Genomic DNA, 18,576 nt, shown 5'->3' with positions numbered 1-18,576 from the left:
CTTTCGATAGCATCCCCCAGCAGGAATCCGCTTACAAGGTGTTGACTCAGTGGTACTATACTCCATTTCGACTTCAAAAGATGTTTCCCAATGCATCTTCCCAGTGTTGGCGCTGTACACAAGCGGTCGGGGATTTCTTTCACATTTGGTGGACATGCCCTCTCCTTACTACGTACTGGAAAGAAGTCCTCAGCCATATTAAGCGGGTGTTCGGATACCCGTTACCTGAGAGTCCGCTCATTCGCATTCTGGCTCTTAAGCCAGTGAACCTGCGAGCAATGACCCTCTGAGATCAGCATCTCAGTCTCCAGTCTCCACATGCTGGGAGCTGCGAAGCAGACAGTTGCATTATATTGGAAGAAACCAGAAACGCCTTCCATTAATGTATGGTTCACTCGCTTATGGCACATGGTGGCAATGGAGCTACTCATGCCGCGCCTTCAGCTGCGGGAAACCAAATTTACAAAGCTTTGGAAGCCGCTGGTAGATCACCTGGGATGCTAGATTGCAACGGCCAAGACTTCGAGCCCTACAGCTCTTTGACGACACAGTACTCCCCACTGACCCAGAGGGTTTTTGGAACCCCATGGGCTAGTCACGCCCGCACTGCCCCAAGGTATGCCTCAAAACGTAGACACCTCCCTTCATGGCGCGCTGGTCAATGAGGTCACCCTTGACCCTCCTTCCCACGTGCTCTCAGAGATAATGTTGGCTATTGCTTGAGTAGTGGTCCCCAATGGTGTGAACAGGCTTGGACGATATGTCATGGCACTCCTCACCCCACCCCCGCCACTCCCTGTCCCACGCCCCCCATTTTCCACATCCCTCTCTTTGTCTATGCATCCTGGTTACATCCTTGTTTTCCCTTTTTTTCTTTGCCCTTTTTTTCTTTTCCTTTTTTCTCTTTTCTGTCCTTCTTATATCTTTTATTCATAATTTTCAGCGTATGGATACACTACTGCATAGTACCTCATTCTAGACATGTTTATTAGAAAAATAATGCTAAACTGCTAGATGGTGTTTTTGCCTTGTAGCACAATGCCATCACTACTCGACAATTGAGGCTCTACTGTGCCAGTCGTAGACGCGAGTGCAGCTGCTGCAGTTATATATCACTGGTACAATAAGACAGGAACATGCAAGGCGGGGACACCAGACAGCTTAGGCCTGCCACGTAAACACGGATGGGGACAGTAAGGGGCCCGTGAGCTCGATATCATTTCCCTCTTTGTGATGCATTGAAATGTCCGGTATTGCACTGATTATCCTGATGTATGTACGCTTTCTGCTCTTCCTTATGAAGATCAATAAAAAAACGTTTTTAAACAAAAAAAAGTGACCCACCGATCTACATCCGGGCTTCAGACATTCCCGGAATGCCTCCTCCTCTAAACTCGGGGTGAAGTCCGGATTCCCTACTACCGGTGAAAGGGGGGAAGGGAACGATGAAAGGCTGTCTTTTTGACAAGTGCATCTCAAGTTTGAAGGGTAGGTGACGTGATCAAGGACAGGTGGAGACTGGGAGGTCTGTACGGTCTGCCCAAAAACAAAAGTTTCCACAGGGACGTGTCCATTAAAAAGCCATTCCTTCACTGATTTCTGGCGTGACCACTCCACCATGAACCGAATCTGCGCCGCCCTGAAAGATTTGAGAATGCACGGAATGCCACCCTGTGCTGGAGTCTGCCAGCTAAGCTCCTGGCGCATTCGGGAACGTCTGCCCACCCACACGTAATTTTGAAAGGCATTCTTCATTTCATTTTGGACATTTATAAAGCGCTTGGAAGTACGCCCACCGGCGTGTCCCCGCGCTGTGATAAGTGAGAAGCTGAGGTTCCACCCAACCTCCCCGCCGACTACCTGCTAAACAGAATGGTCTTGAGTTTTTTTCTGAAAATCAATTCTGATGGCTCCAAACGCAGGCTTGAAGGAAGAGCATTCCAGTGTTTGGCCGCCAGATGCCTAAAAGATCTACCCCCCATGCGGGCTTTCCTTACTCTTGGTATCGTTAAGAGCCCTGTGCAGGAGGATCGAAGGCTACGTGTGGGTTCATACACGGTCACCAAGTTCCTGAGCAACGCAGGAGCCTTGCCATTCACAATACGATGGCATGTGGAGAGAGTTTTAAATTCAACCCGACTGGCAACTGGAAGCCAGTGAAGTGCGTGGAGCGCGGGTTTGCAGGGGGATCTCCTGGGGAGCCTCAACACCAAACGGGCAGCCGCATTTTGCAGCACCTGAAGTCGCCCGATGGCCCTGCTGGAGGCACCCAGATATAATAGGTTGCCATAATCGAGGCGGGAAGTCACCAGGGCATGCACCAATGTTCTGCGGGCCGCAAGGGGGAGAAGATCTAACACCTTTTTTAAGGTCCTCAGGACGCCGACGCATACCCCAGCCACACGGCCCACATGTGTATCAAAGGTCAGGCCAGAGTCCTGTATGGTGTGAAGCATCTCGGGCGGGGGCCATAGTGGCAGAGTCAGAAAGGTATTGAGAACTCAGAGGAGGACCACCATCTTCAATGCGGCTATTCTTCAGAGCAAAGCCAAAGGGTAGGTACCCCAGCTCGCTAGATCAGTAAGGACTTTCTTAACTAAGTTTCTGTAGTTAACCTCTACCACTTCCGAGATGGTCGGAGCAAGGTGTATTCCTAGGTAGGATAGACTCTACTGCCATCTAATGTAGAGCGTTTGTGCAAGAAATTCCTTCGTGGCCGACGTCACTGTTAGGATTAATGCCTGTGATTTGACCAAATATATCTTGAATCCCGAGACAGCCCCAAACCTTTCCACCTTTCTCAAGAATGCCAGTAAGGCCCTCAGAGGTCATCGAGGGACACAATTACATCATTGGCGTATAATGTAATGAGGTTTTCCTCTCCTCCAAATCTCACGCCAGTGATTAGTGGGTCACCACGAACCTGCTGCGCAAATGGCTCCATATAGAACGCAAACAAAAGCGAGGACAGGGGACAGCCCTGCTGTGTGCCACGTTTGATGGGAAAGCTCCCAGAGCCCCTGCCATTCACTCCGACTGTGGCGCTTAGCCCTCCATATCCGCTCTGTACCCATCCTCTAAATCGTCCCCAAAACAATACCTTGCCAGCACTGCTTCCAAATAAGGCCAGTGGACCCGGTCAAAGGTCTTCTCAGAGTCGATTGAGAGGAGCATCACATCCCGCTGGGAAAGGGTCGCTTTATCTATAAGATTGAGGGTGCGCTTGGTGGTATCTGAGTACTGTCTGCCTGGGATAAACCCTGATTGATCCGAGTCAACTAATTCAGGCAAGTTTGGGGTGAGGAGGGCCACCATGATCCCTGTAAAAAGCTTACCATCTACATTTAAAACCATATAGCTCTTAATCAACTTATATATTTGTTTTCTACTTTTGGCCTACAGAGTATTTCTCGCAACCGCCAGGATCAAGGCCTTTGCTCATGAAGTAGGAGAGAGAGATCTGACCTAACTGCAGAGTGGTGAGATAGTGAGCAGGGTGTAACTTCCCCAGACCACGTCACTGCCAGGATTTACCCTGTACCTAAAGAATATCCAGCCTGGCATACGACTTGTGTACATGGGAGTAGAATGTGTAATCCCTTGATTGTGGGTGAGGATTCCGCCAGATATCCCTCAATCCCAGTTCCTGCAGTCCAAGCCCCTCCCCCCCCAGCACTGATATCCCCCGTTCCCCTTGTCTTAGAATCAAACAGTCTACTTGGTTATTGAAGTCTAGATTAAGGTCTCCCCCAGGATCACCCATCTATCTTGTGTGGTCATGATTTCTGCTGTGGCTTCTTGAATGAACTGTTCCAGCCCTTCGTTAGCAACATATACCGAGCTGAAGATGATGGAGTGGGACCCAAAGTGGACTCGATATCCCAGTCTCCCTAATCTTCATCCCCACTATCCCCTTGAAGGAGCGAGAAAACAGCAATGCCACCCTGCCCTTTTGTGTGGTAGAGAGGAGAAGAATTACTGCTGAAACGCCCAGAATTTTAACCTATGCCAATCACTGTGCACCAGGTGCGTTTCCTGGAGGTGACAGACATCTGCCTGCGATTGTTCCAGATATGCGAGTATTGCCCTCCTTTTGACTGGGTTGTTTAAGCCCTTGACGTTTAGGCTCAATACCCTAAGATGCCATGGGTGGTTCCCTCCCCATCCTGGTCTTTCCCTGCCATGTCCCCCTACCCTCCGCCTCCCCAGTAACTCCCAAGATCTCAGCAGAAGCTTCTGTAGATTAACCAGTGTTGTGGAACTCCCTAGTAGGCACCCGTTAACATTCCCCTAAACAATAACCGTAACTAAACACACCCATAGTCCATGGATAGGGGAGGAAGACTACCAGTGGTGAAGTCTCTGTGTGGGTGAATGACCAAGTTCCAAAGGTTTCAGTCCCCCTCTCCACCTCCCCGCACCCCCTGCCACGCTGCTCTATTTTAAGCCAGTTCACCTCATGCAGGATCACTGGAAGAAGTGTCCTCTGCCAGCTTTTTCAATAAAGCTCTCCTTTTCGATGCCATGGTCGCCTGGTCAGGGCCAGATCCCCCCCGCACCCTCGTGGTGGGGCCCCTTCGCCATCGCTCGTCACTCTCTCTTCGGGGGCCACTAGCTGCTGGCCCATGTCTAAACCCTTCAGGAGGTTCTATCTGGAGCAGTGCACATGCCGCTGAGAGGGAAGGGAACTGATGCTGCCAGCGGAAAATTATCCTGACGGAATGCCCCCACGCATAGGCCCTTTTCTTCTCGCGAAGGAATGTAATGACTGGGTGGAATTCTCTCCTCTTCTGGAGCGTGGAAGATGCCAAATCCTGATAAAAGGTGCAAGGTCTGTCCCCGGAACGACACAGCTGACGTTTCCCTGGCTTTCTTCCGTTCTTTCAAAGGGTAGTTAAGTACACAGGTCAATATGTCTAATGATCGGTGAGAGCCGGGTCCCCATTTACCCACTCTATGAGTCCGATCTAGGTGGATATCAGCTGCCTGCGTGTCTCCCAAGATGTGGGCGAACAGCTCCGAAACGTAGGATTCTATGTTGACCTTCTCTGCCTTTCTTGGACCCCTTTTGAACAGATTGTATTTCGCCTGGAGCGATTTTCTAAAACTTCTGCATGTGCTTGTAAGTCAAACTGCTGATCTGTTAAGTGTATGACCTCCTGTTTGAGCTATTTCTATCTCCTCGTCTCCAGAGGATTCTCTTCCCTCAATAGCGTCCAACCAGTCCCCAATTTCGGTCATCTCTTTGCAAACTGCCTGCAATTAAATTATTAGGTCTCTTTTAACTGCTAGGATGTCATCTCTCGGGCAGGCGAACAAAGCTTCCAGATAGGGATGCATGACTGGTGCCTCCAATATCCGCCGCTGATGAGTTTGCTCTACTCGAACCCCTCCTTGGGATCGCCCTCCTGGGCGCTCGTCTGCTTCAGTAGCATATCTTTGATGGTGCCCCCTTTCTTCGCTGCCATCATCCTTTCTCTGCTGCAGCCAGGGGCCCCAGTAGCTCACGTCTCTAAATGGGGGGGCGGAGGGGGGGTGTAGGCCCCCTCCGCCGGGGATCCCTTTTCTGCACTCCCTCTCAAGGATGGCTCAGACCGCTCCCCTTCCTCTTGGCAAAGTGCCTCCCGGGCTGTAATGCTTCAGGGTCTCTGGAGGTAGTCTACTGCCCTGGTTTTCTTTTTTTGTGTGCATGTGCTTTATTGTAATATTTAGGCATAATTCTGTAAAGGCTATTATGGGCTGAGTCTAGAAAAACCCATTACTATGTCTTAGCCAGGTGTCTCCAACCAGTCTATTTGGAGCTACGAGTAGCTCACAGACACCTTCAGAGCAGCTCACATCCATGAATTCTATTTTCTATATCAGCCCAGGGCCACATTTCTATGTCACAGTTAAGGGAAGGCTGTGTTTATTTTACATTATTATCTACAGGCTGCAGATAGCAGGGCCTGATAATGAGCAGTGGTAGAGTCACATTTGACCTAGGGCCCAGAGATGAAGAACTGAAACACTGAGGTATTTAAATCTTAAATAAAAGTTCTAGTCCACTCAATATTGGAGTGTGGGAACGAAATTATGTTTCTAAATGTTTTTAAATGGGAGAAAATAAATGAACAATTAAGTTAATTCTTCATTTTAGTTTTTTACCCATTTCAAAGTGTTGTATTTACAGATCGCATACTTCTTGCTCCCAGTGGGCAGTAGCTATAGTGTTATAGCTGAAAAATATAGTCTACTTGTTTTTTTTTTTTAATGGGAGACATTTCTTTACTTTAAATTCCTCCCATTGAAATAAATAGCTGTATTTTTCTGTTATAAATATGGCACAGTGTCTGCAAGTCACTGGGCTCAAGATGCTTACTGCGACACTTCGAAATGGCAGAAAATTCAAATGACGAGTTTTATGGAATCCATGTAAACACAAAGTAAACTCTTCATTTTAGTTTTCTCCCATTTCAAAGTGTCTGGCACCTTGTTACCCGTGGCTGGTAGACACAGTCATATTTATTACTAAAAAATATAGCCATTTTTTAACTGGGAGAAATGTAAAGTGTACCAAATTTTCCATATTATGAACATGTTTGCTGAACATTCTTCTGTAACTTAAATTTCTCACGTTTAAAAAAATGGTTGTGCGTTTGTGTTATGCATGGAACGGTGCCACATATGGCAAAAGGTATGTCACGCATACACATATATCCCATTCATACGCACACGTTCTTACATCCTTAAAGACCACACTCTCACTGACACACATGGCAGCCCAGGCATAGTGCCCCTAGTGAAAGTATTTTGTTCAAACCATAGTATCTGGCTCTATAAACATTAGGCTTAAAGTCAATAAAATTGGGCGGGGGGGGAGGACGGGTGTCTGATAACAATGCAGGAGTAGTTTGGGCTTTAGTAGCTCACAATGATTTTCAGTGATCAGAAGTAGTTCTCACCATAGAATAGGTTTGAGACCCTGTCTTAGATTAAATATATATTACCACAGTAAGCTTGGGAAGTAGGACTTGGTCTCCAGGTATGATGTTCTAAGGTTTGAAAGCTTCTTCTTATAAATTCAACACGCCAAATATCAGTAGTCTTCTTTAAACAGTCTTATCAAGTAACTCAGTGATCAAGGGGAGTCTAGAGAACAATAATTGCTTTGATAGCATCTGTCCTGTCATTTTATGCGAGGGAATAGTGTACAGCTGCACAATTCTCAGATGAATCAGTTGAAGAACGGAGCCACCTGCTCTCTGTACATGCAAATAAAACCTATGCTGTCGCCTGTTCTAAATGTACACGTGAGTGTATGTGTGAGAGAGAGAGACTGGAGGTAGAGATCGAGACAACGAGATACACCTATCCTTTTATTTGCAATAAAGGAAAGCTTGCACTGCTGCTGAATCGATCCCTAATAAATGAGCTCGGGCAAAATCCTAGACTGAATTCAGGAAAGCCTAGATAAGCAAAACCAAGGAACTTTCATGAGGTCTATGGTTCAGAAAATGAGATCAGAAGATTTCGATCGAAGTACAGCGAGACCCTTATTTGCTTTAAACATTGGTGTTGATTTGCACAAATAAGCATACTTACCTTATCTTGCTTGGATTTTGCAATCAACTCTTCAATGAGCTCTTTTCGTGACTTTGGTTTTCCAGATATATCCTCTTTTTCGCCCGAGGGGTCTTTTTTACGTAACAATCCACCTCCACCAAAATGTGCAGCAGTCAGCTCAGCTATCAACAAAAATATGGCACTAGTGAATTTGATATAAAACATGCCCAAGCAGTATTACAGAGTTCCCATTCTGGTATTAGGATTGATGTCCAATGAAGCTAGCGATACCTAGTGAATATCTAGCAGTTTTCTCGTTCTAAATTATTAACCGTATTCCCTTGAAAACCATCTTAAAGTAAACCAGAAAATTACAAAACTGATGTTTAGATCTAGGAAACCAAATTTTACTCCTATTTTCAAAAACCTGAAACTGGTTTATCACTATATTCCTGTTGCATTAGTGATGTATGTTTATACTCGGTCACAGAATCTGTTTGAAGTCACATGTTGGGACAACCATTTTTTAGGCACTGGGCGTAAAGAGACCTACAGAATTGGACCTTTCGTTAGGCTGCCAGTTATCCACAGCTTTATGTCAGAAGCGGAGATGAAACTGGAGGGGAGATAGCTTTAGATACAAATTGGAGTAAAACCTTACTAGACAATGGGTCTTTAATGCAGATCTTAAAGTAATGATGGTTCAGGGTAAAATAAAAAAAAGAAGCAATATCTGATCCCAACCTGAAAAAGGGGGTGAAAATATAAAACCAGCCTCCAGAAGCTGTTTCCTAGAAGACATTATTGAAAGAAGGCCATGATATTAATATCTTGAGTCCTCAATGGCACTTCTGGAAACTAAATAACTGAAAAGATCCAGAAATAAAAAAAGTGTCTTCAAAGCTATTGATAGAGCCCCCTGGTTACACACAGAATAGAACGGTAGAAGTTGTTTGCTCCAATGACTAGAGATTCACCCTACTAAATCTTTTTAAACTGGGCTAAGCACAACTCCAGCACTTGACTCTGTTATAGTGGCCTCAGACTTCTCAGGGAGGTAGTGTACAGGTGCTTGTGCTAAGGACTCAAAAATTACATAATGGCACAATAACCAACTACAATAAAAGAAATGAAGACTACACACCATGTATGCAAACTACAATTTAGTGTCCTCGGCATAGAGTTCAAACTGCACCTCTAGCCGCTTTCTTTCTCCAGCTCCACCCTTTCTCTAGTCTAGTCAACGTGAGAGGGACTGCGAGAACAAGAACAAGGGACACCCAACTCACTAGGAACCTGGGTAATTCAATTGTAACAGAAACAGCGGTTCCTGCGGAAAAATAAACTATTCAATGTATGTAATAATATGCATAATTGCAATAATAAAAGGCTTACGATGATGTCAGTAGGGAAGGAGACCATGAACAACTCTGTTGTATTTATAATAATTATTTTATATCATTCAAAGAATATATGAGTATGTACAGAAAGGAAAAAAACATTTGTGCTTTGTGTCCCCAGTGTAAATGGAACCTAAAAACAAGAGTGATACATTAGTGACATATAAAACTTAGTTTCCACAATTTTAAAGGCGACCATTAACAACTTTACAATGATCAGAGCTACTGGACGTAAGAATCAGAGCTGATCAAATGGTTCGCTTTAAATAGCTGTTGATGACGTTTCGACCCTGTGTGCGATGTAGGGTCTCTCAGGACCTATGGGTGTAGGGACATTTGTCAAGGAGGTTGCGCAGCCATGTGACAAACGTGGCCCACGGGTAAAGTGATAAAAGATAGAAAGGATACTCACAATGGACCCAGCCAGGGACCTATTGTGAGGGAAAAAGGCTGGCAACCACGAATATGCAAAGCGCAAATAATGGCGGATGATTTTTGGGACGATAAAGTGCCTGTTGACTCGGCCTGTTAATGGTACAAGAGGATCACAGGTAGAATACCAGGTGTGCAGGCGGTACGACCGCTCCAGCCTGTGCCGTTTGAATGATGGACCGAGGACACGATTGTACCGTCGGTATGGGCTTATAATCTAGTAAAATGATGAAGGTAGAATCGCTCAGTCCGTCTATCTGGGCCTAAATGACATTTAGGCCTATGTAGATGGACTGAGTGGTTCTACCTTTTTCGCGTAGCAGCGGCACGCGATAGAGATCTCGATCCATTCATCATTTAACTAGATTATAAACCCGTACAGACGGTACAATCGTGTTCACCACCCTTTTCATGGCAGGGTCCTCGACATGAAATCGGCGGTGGATATGCAGGTCGGAATATGCTTGGCGGTGCAGGCATGAGCACTGCCTTCACATTCAGGCCATTGTCAGACCGCCGCCACAGCGGGATCCTTCATCCCGACGGAGGTGGCGGTCTCACCACCACACGCGCACTAGGGTGGACTGTGGTGGTGGTGGTTGGTCGGCCACCGCAAGTACAGCTGTCCCAGGTCCACTGCACTTGTAATAAGACCCTATACTCACAGGCCGGTTACCAGAAGTGCACCCAAATGAATAAATAAATAAATAAATGTATTGCTGACATTTTTCAAAAGGCTAGAAGGACGTTAATGGCATTACCCTTACGTTATGATTCCCCAAAGCTTTAATCCCTTTGGTGCATTGGACGGCTCCAACGCACCAGTGCTCATGAGCATCGGACGGTTCCCGGCCGTCCGAGCACATGGCACAGGAAATCCCTCTGGTGCCCGCACCAGAGGGATTTCCTTTATGTCAAAACACTCTCGCAGGCTGGGGAAGAGCTTCCCCAGCTCCTGAGGGTGTTCTGATCATTTCTCCAAAATGACAGCCAGCGAGCACGTCGCGCTGACATTTCGGAGAAACTGAAACTCAGACCGGAGAGGTATCATTGGAAAGGGAAGAATCTCCCCTTTCCAATGGTACCCATCCGTAGTGGATCTCTGCTTGGGGATCGCCTCAGGAGGGCGATCCCCAAGCAAGGATACTCCCAGTAGGCACCAGGGAGGGGGGGCGGGCACGGCCCCTTGGGCAAGGGCTTTTGCTCCCCCCATTATTTTAGGCACAAACAGTCTTTATGCACCCCCTGGGAGGTAGATGGGGGCAATAGCTCCCAATCTGCCCCACCCCAAAATGTCTGGGCCTGGTAGGTTTCCCGTGACAATTGCCACCATCCGCAGAAAGAATGTGGCCAATTTGTTTTGGAGGGGAGTGGGGGCATTGGAATGCCCATTTTGGGCAGTCCTCACCCCTATATACATTAAAAAAAATCCCTGGTGTGCTTTCTGCCCCCCTGTGGGGGCAGATCTGGAGCTATTGCCCCCATTTGCCTCCCAGAAGAGGCAGAAAGACCGGAATTAAGTGGGGGTGGGGGCATTGGCATGCCCATTTCGGGCAGCCCCCACCCCTACATATAAATAAAAAAACAATCCCTGGTGCCTAGTGGGCTTTCTGCACAGTTCTGGCATTTTACTGGGACAATTTTTAACCCTTTAGCCTAGCAGCTAAAGGGTTAAAAACTCTGGCACCAGTCCCACTGGCAGGCAAGCAAAACATGTTTGCATCCACAACTTATGCAAGGAAAGCATGAAATATGAATGCATCATGATAATATTCTCAGTTTTCATCATATCCATACAATCACTATGTAAATGTTTTCTGAGGATCACAAAACTTGGTTTTCTCAGAAAAGTTTCAAATTTAAATTGGGAAATGGCATACTTCTTCGATGTTTCATAGAAGGCCAGGACAGTGTTACTTGATTACCAAAGCTTCAACCAAATGACAGGAAGAATATGGGGAAAAAGTCGTCCACAGAAGCCTAGAAGCGTCATAGTAATTAAAACTGTGACATAGATTAACTATGCGAGTAGCACCATGCTACAGGAGAGGCACTACTTGCACCAAGGTCATTTTTATGTCTTTATGGGGGTGAGAGTCCTTTTCAGTTTCGAGAGCACCTTGCCGTAACCAGTTGTTCCTAATTGTTCTGTTGGAGAAGATTAGTATGATGATGGCAGTCTGTCAACCATCTCAATTGATCTCCATAGATATTGATAACTAAAGGTGCTCTCTCCCGCTTACACCTGTGAAGGTGCTGTGTCGAAGAGAAGCAGTAAGTGTTCTAAAATGGCTTTCGTAGTGCATCACCTGCACATTACACATCATCTCAGGTGATGTTAGTATGCAGCATGTTCTTGAAGTTGCCTAATGCACAGTTATGTGAAAGGTATATTCCCTCAGCTTAGTGTATTTGATACAAGGCATCTTTTAAGTGGAACAGATCATATTATTATTATTATTATTAATGGCTTTTATTGAGCGCAGACATATCACCCTGTTGGGGTCCTATGGCGCTGTTGCGAAAGAATCAGCAGATATTAACCACAGAGTTAAGGATACTTAGAACGTTCAGGTTTTTAGCCCTTTTTTCAATAATCGTGGTCCCCAATGGCCCGAAGGTGTATAAGGAACTGGTTCTACAATGGAGGGTCTGGGTAGGAAAATTATCTGCTATATTGTATAACAGTTCGGGCCCTTTGGGGGATCAATAGATGTTTTCTTCCTGACTGGAGATTACTTACTGGCGAAAACCAATTAAGTTTTCTCAATAAGTACTGTGGCCCGTTTCTCTGTAGAGTTTTGTGTGAAAGGCAGATAAGCTTGAAACACGTTTGTTTCCTTATTGGTAACCAGTGTAGGGTTTTTAAGATGGGGCGGATGGATAACGAGGTGTAAGCTGTACTACCAATCGTGCTGCGGTGTTTTTCACCACCTGAAGCCTGGTATATAGTTCCTCATTCATGGACACCATTAAGGCGTTTCCATAGTCCAGGAGACTGAATACATTAGAAGATTTTTCATAAAGTTAGCATATGTCATAGTAGGTACATAAAGTATGGTTTACCTGGTCCTTCATAGACAGTTTATCAATAATAATAATAATAATAAAAAATATGGATGACATTATGTATTTGTAATCAGGGAAACCTTATGCACTCAAAGGCTAAAAATGTAGATAAATCTTTCGGTGCTAGCCTATTGTTTTGATCTACTCTGCAATAATTTGCAGAAACTGAAGCAGCACTGTAAGTGGGGACTGTGTCCTTTTAAACACAGTGTGCAGTGACGGAGTCTGTTTAGTAAAACTCAGATCAAAGCACGTCTCAAACCAGGGTTCTTAAAAATGGAAATCCTGGAGGTTTCATCAGGAAAAAGAAAGGCTTCAGCTGTAAATTATTTTTAGTAAACTTATACATTAACTTGATGCATGAATGTTATGAAAGATCACAATAGGACTATACTGCATGCCCAAACAACTACTACGGATGGGACTACCTCCCCGACTCTCACTGCCAATGTTGTCGTACACCCTACACGGATTTCATACACCTCACATGGCACTGCCCCGTGGCTGCTACCTTCTGGACCGAAGGTTTTCACAGGATTGAAGACTTCATTAGTATATCAATTCCCCTCTCGCCACTCACTGGGCTGCTTGGTTACGTCAAAAACGTGCAGTGCGAATTTGGCAGATTAGTCACCCTGATGCTTCTCCTGGCCAAGCACAAGTGGCAATCCAGTGGGGTGGTTCGCTGGCCCCTAGGTCCCAAAACTGGATTACGGATATTGTGTATATTATCATGATCCGCTCTGAGTATTTGGGACTTAATGCCACGGTTGGTCTGAACTTGTGACATCTGGGAACCCTTTATCTCCTTCCTTCTCCACAGAGACATGGCCTCTCACACCAAGGCAGGACACTCCCCATTCACACAGGAAGCCACTAAGTAACATATTCAGCTTCAATCAATTGTTATGCATGTTATTTGAGGATGGTCATTATGGCTCAATGAGCATCCTGTAATAGGTTAAAAAACGTAGATATCAGCCCACTACCTATTGTGCATAATTTGGAAATGTTACCTGTATAGCTCATTGTTTTCTAGTGTACAGTAAGTGCCAATTATGCAACTATATTCGATAGGCATGGTTCTTTGAGGATAATTGCTATTATGATTGTTTATGTACAGCCAATTGATAATAAATAAAATATACAATTAAAAAAAAAAATCACAATAAGCTTGCTGTAGCTTGGACACAGCTAGGAGCTTTACAAATATTTTATCTACATAAAACTTTAGTATGTCATGAAGAACATGCACTACAAACGTTGACACGCAAAACTTACCTGATAAAGCTCCTTGCTCTTCATTTTCACTATCGCTATTAACTATGTCATTAAGCTTTTCAATGTCTGCCAGCGATTGCCCAAAATGAGTCAATTCTTCATCTTCGTTGAGATTAAACAGGTTCTTCTTTTCATGGTTACGCTAAGAAAACAAATTACATTGGCACAGTCTAAACACAATTTTACATGTAGGAAATACAGAGTATGTAGGTCACTCAAACGGTCTTATCTAAAATACTTAGCACTACAAAATTTACTTCCTATTACAGAGTCTATTAAGCTCTGGAAAAATAAATCTATGCCATTTATGTTACTGCTGATTAAGGTTGATTGTGCCCCTTAGAAAACGTGCATGCAAGTTTGGTTTTCTTTACCAAGTAAAACAGTTTCCACTCTACGTATAATGAAGAGTGTAGCTCATGTCAAAAGGTAGTTACTTTGGTCACCTACTTTATGCAAAAGGTCACAGGAAGAGGAGTATGGCAGAACATCAGTTGAATAGAGACTGGTGCAAATATCATAAATCCCCAAAATTCTGCTTGACTTTCAGCATTCTAAACATCAAACATAGCAGCCTATCAATTTTGGATCGTAAAGTATAATAAAGAGTCGGTGGTAAAAAAGAAGCTCATTACTTTGTGATAGACCGTGCCAGTTTGTCTGAAACTAAGTATTCTCATTTAGAACACATTTTTACTGCCTCCGCCCTAGCTGTTCTTCATATTTCGAAACTCTAAACATACACAAACCAGGATAAAAAAACACTATTTGACACATACACTACTGGATTCATTAAGTTACCTGTCTTTCTAAGGCGAACCTCTTCATCATCTTCTCCTCTGGTGTTAATTTGGTATCGTACTCGCCAAAACGTTTATCACGGAACACACTAGATCGTCCCCTTTGCTTGTGTTCTTTAAGAAGGGTGGCAGTGCGCTGGAAAAGAAGATGGAAAATACATCACAATCAACAACCAAAGTACATGATTTACTCAGTAGCAACATATCCGGTCAGGCAAAGGGCAACTGTTCAACTTCATGGTATGAGTCAAAACTTACACTCCTATTACTCTTGTGCTCTCCTCTATACAGTACTACAAACAGGATGAACTTCTCTTCTTTGACAAACATAAGGACTTCAGACCACAATACGGTCAATGAGAAACCCCACAATCATTTATGTAGGGACAATTGTGCCGCAAGGACAGCAGAATGCTCTATATGCCTAGAACTCAACAGTATCACCACTCACCAGACACCTTAGAAAATTATCAACAGTCAGAGTAAAAGATACACATACAAGAAAAGAATGTAAATAATAAAAAAGGGACTAAAGAGAGCAGACATCTTGAGTTTCACCACCAGACAGACCTGTTTCCATATCTTTATGTACCTAAGTATTCTATGTGAACTCTTTGGGGTGCATTATTATTGATATCTTAGTGCACAGGCATGAGTCAAATAACACATAAGGCAGCCATGTCAGGACCAAATATCACAGAACTATGTGCAAAGCTGAATGCGGTTGCAATTCCCCAAATGAAGAACTTTGTGGAACAAATTTAACTACACCCAAAGAGAGTAGTTTGCAGAACTATGGGGTTGCTAGTGGAGTTCTGCCCCTCGGGCTCTCTGGCAATTCCAATCAACAGGTGATTTTCAAGCTTCAAAAAACTAGTGATAGGTCTACTCGATGGCCTGGTGCTTCTAGTGAATTAGAGGACATGCTAAATTCAGGATGCAAAACTAAAAGCCAAATTGCCAAGTAAACAAATATTTTAAATATTTAAACTAAAGCGAGAAAGGTAGGACTCCTAAGATGTGTTGTGGTGAGTGTAAACCCATTTCTAAACGGACTGCTAAGAATATAAATGCAAACAAAATTGAGGGATTCCCAAACGTTAAGAGTGACATTAACTGATCCTCTGTGTTAATAAAGTCACAGGTATTTTGGCGGGGTGTTGGGGTGGGGTTCGTCAGGTCTGGAATAGTCGTACAAGAACTAAAATTAAGTAGGGATTTCAAGTGGATATAGGATGAAATCGGAAAGCTGAATGTGTAGGAGCAATGTGGAATGGGATGAAGTCGGGTGACAAGTCGTGTAGGTCGCAGAGCGCATTCTTAACTAGCTAATGATGGCAGAATATCCGAAGCTTTCACATGGGACGGTGGAACCTATTCTGTAATGAAAAGATAAAGGAAGGGTTGTGTGGGGTGTACCAAAGAGCCAGAAACGCATCCGGTAAAGTGAGATAGTTGAAGGGAAGATTGTGAGAGATAAGTGTGTTTTGGCAGGTAATCTATTTTGTTATGCAAAGAAATCCAGAAAGCAAGTACAGGAGATACTGTATATGAGAAACAATGGTGTTGCAGGCAGGTTAATCTCCTGTATGCTGTGGCAGTGCAAAGGTGGAAGTCAGATCATTCGTACAACCAATAGTGCATCTTTGCATCTTTATTGGTTCCCTTGTTTACAGTATCCATGCGTAGGATGAATTCACTCTTTCTGTCTCCAGCGTAGTTCGCGATTGCCCCCTCTGGATTGTGGTTCGATATGATCCAGTCCAAAGAACTTGAATATTTTGTGATGGGGATGGTATTCCTGAAAGTGTTCTATTAGTGGCGGTCCTACTTCCGGTTTGTTGATGTTCCAGTAGTGTTCAAGGATTATGGTTTTAAGAGGTATGATGGTAATATCACTCCACTAGGAGAGGTTGCTGTAAATCAGTGTGGGGTCAGGGCAAGTGGGAGCACAATTGTAGAAGCATTTGTGCAAGTCAGCAAAGCATCAAGCAATGTTAGATTAACGCTGATCCAATTTATTACCCTGCATAGAGTAAACAGAGCCCACTAAATTATTGCTGAAAGCAGCCTGCCTCAGTTGTCACAAGAAGGATGCACATTTCACAAATATATTACGGTTGCAACAAATAATTAAGAATAACTGGGAAGAAGGAATAGCTGGTAGAGTAACAAACTGATCGTTGTCTGCTGGCATTGTGTAAAAAACCCAAAAGAAAAATGAAACGCTTATTTTTGTCGCTATGTTAGCAAGGTGTACAACTGCTATACTTTTGTTAAAGGGTTTCAAACCACCCACAGATAGATGGCACAAAAAAGGTCCTTAAATGGGCTGTTGCAAAAGCGCTACACTTGCTTAGAACAAAGACTGAGCTAAAAGCTGGGAGGGTCATTCCCAATAGAGAGATTGGATCCACTCTATGATGCTTAACCCAGATAATGTATCCCTCCTTGTTATCGGAGTATTACCTTTAGTTAACCGCATTACACACAAGATTGGATATTTATGTAGGAGTTAATAGGAGTAATTTGTATATGCTGCTGTTTGGATTGCTGCAATAAGTGGGATTCCCAAGAGATGTGTCAGTAACTGACTGCAATATTTACGTATTTTCTTGAAATATTATAAATGTATTAAAAAAAACAACTTAGGAAGAAAGGACTACCAAGAGCACACTCATTAACAAGATAAATGCGAAAAGCCTCTTGGAGAAACATGATTATGAATTTAACTCTTGCTACAACAAACACAATGGGTACTAAGCAATGCGGGAAGTCAATCAGAAACCTGACAAAGCATGTGACAAACGCACACAGTGCAAACACTACTACCACTTTAACGGTTGTATGATAGTACAAAGCATGCCTGAACAATGCACGTATGCCTTTACCACACATGCCTTTACCATGCAATTTCGTGGTAAAGACATGATGGGTAAAGGGACATGCATGCTAAAGAACATAACCTTGCCCTGTAAAGTGTCTCTTGTCTTGTCCCTGAGCCCTAAAAATTAAACCCATGCCCAAAAACTACCCTGACCCAGGCCCACCGCCCTCAGCCCTAAAATCTGTCCCCTACATCCCTAAAGTAGTCCGACTCTGCCCCCCCCCCCCCCCCCCGAGGTCTAAGACTGGCCCTTGCCCTCTAAACTGTCCCTTTTCTCCCACTCTTAGTCCTAAAATATGCCCACCCACCCTAAAGACTACCCCGACCCCAGCCCCAAAAAACTTACAACATCCCTGATCTACCCCAACCCAGCACCACCCGCCCTGCGGACTAAAACTGACCCCTGCCCTGTAAACTGTCCCTTCTCGCCCGCCTGCCCTTCACCCTAAAAACTGCCCATACTAACAACCCCAGCCCCCCACCCTGAGACCTAAAAACTGTCCCCTACAGCTGCCAACTACCCCGACCCCACCCCCTTGCCCTGAGACCTAAAACTGCTCCCTGTCCACAAATAACCCCAAACCCCTCCTGAGTAATAAACCTACCCCAACCCCGACGAACAAATCGCCCCACTTCAAGACCCAGCCCCAACCTCACTTACCTCACCACCTCCTCTTCCGATTCCTAATCGTCCTTCCTCTTCCTTTCTTCCTCTTCCACGCCCATCCGCTCGACAACTAGAATGTGCATTGCCTTAACCACGCATATGGGTGGCTAAGGCATATGTGTGGTTAAGACAAGCGGGGTTGCCCTTGCGTTGGTCGGACACGTGTGGCTGATCCCGCGTTGTTCCGTTCGTTTCCTCTCTTGAACAGGAGAAATATGCACTCAATTCCTTCTTACTCTCCAGGGCTCTATATGCATTAAGCAGACTAACGTGGTGGATCCATGGATAGGAAAAAAAAGCTTGACGACTCCTTATCTGAGTACAATTACCTCAAAAGGAATCATTTCGGCTGTCTACAATAATCAAGGTGAACTCTGCATGCCTCCCCAGGACAAAGTATGTGGTATAACCCCCATCTACTAAGGCCTCCACAAATATTCACAAAGACCACAGACACCATGGAGGAGGAGGACTTTTTCATGGCCTTTTTCAACC

General features: G+C 44.6%; 1 protein-coding gene across 1 annotated transcript in view; it reads right to left on the bottom strand.

The window, feature by feature from the left end:
* Positions 1-18,576, bottom strand: part of NOP14 (NOP14 nucleolar protein) — a 297,291-nt gene that overhangs the window by 187,688 nt on the left and 91,027 nt on the right. The window contains exons 2-4 of the mRNA XM_086964160.1: positions 14,529-14,663; positions 13,728-13,869; positions 7,585-7,727 (exon numbers count right to left, since the gene is read on the bottom strand). Coding sequence (XP_086820286.1) covers positions 7,585-7,727; positions 13,728-13,869; positions 14,529-14,663 — 420 coding nt within the window. The remainder of the gene's footprint in view (positions 1-7,584; positions 7,728-13,727; positions 13,870-14,528; positions 14,664-18,576) is intronic.

Source organism: Lissotriton vulgaris, chromosome 3_2 (genome assembly GCF_964263255.1).
Source record: "Lissotriton vulgaris chromosome 3_2, aLisVul1.2, whole genome shotgun sequence".
Taxonomy (NCBI): Eukaryota; Metazoa; Chordata; class Amphibia; order Caudata; family Salamandridae; genus Lissotriton; species Lissotriton vulgaris.
This window is presented reverse-complemented; position numbering and strand designations above follow the sequence as displayed.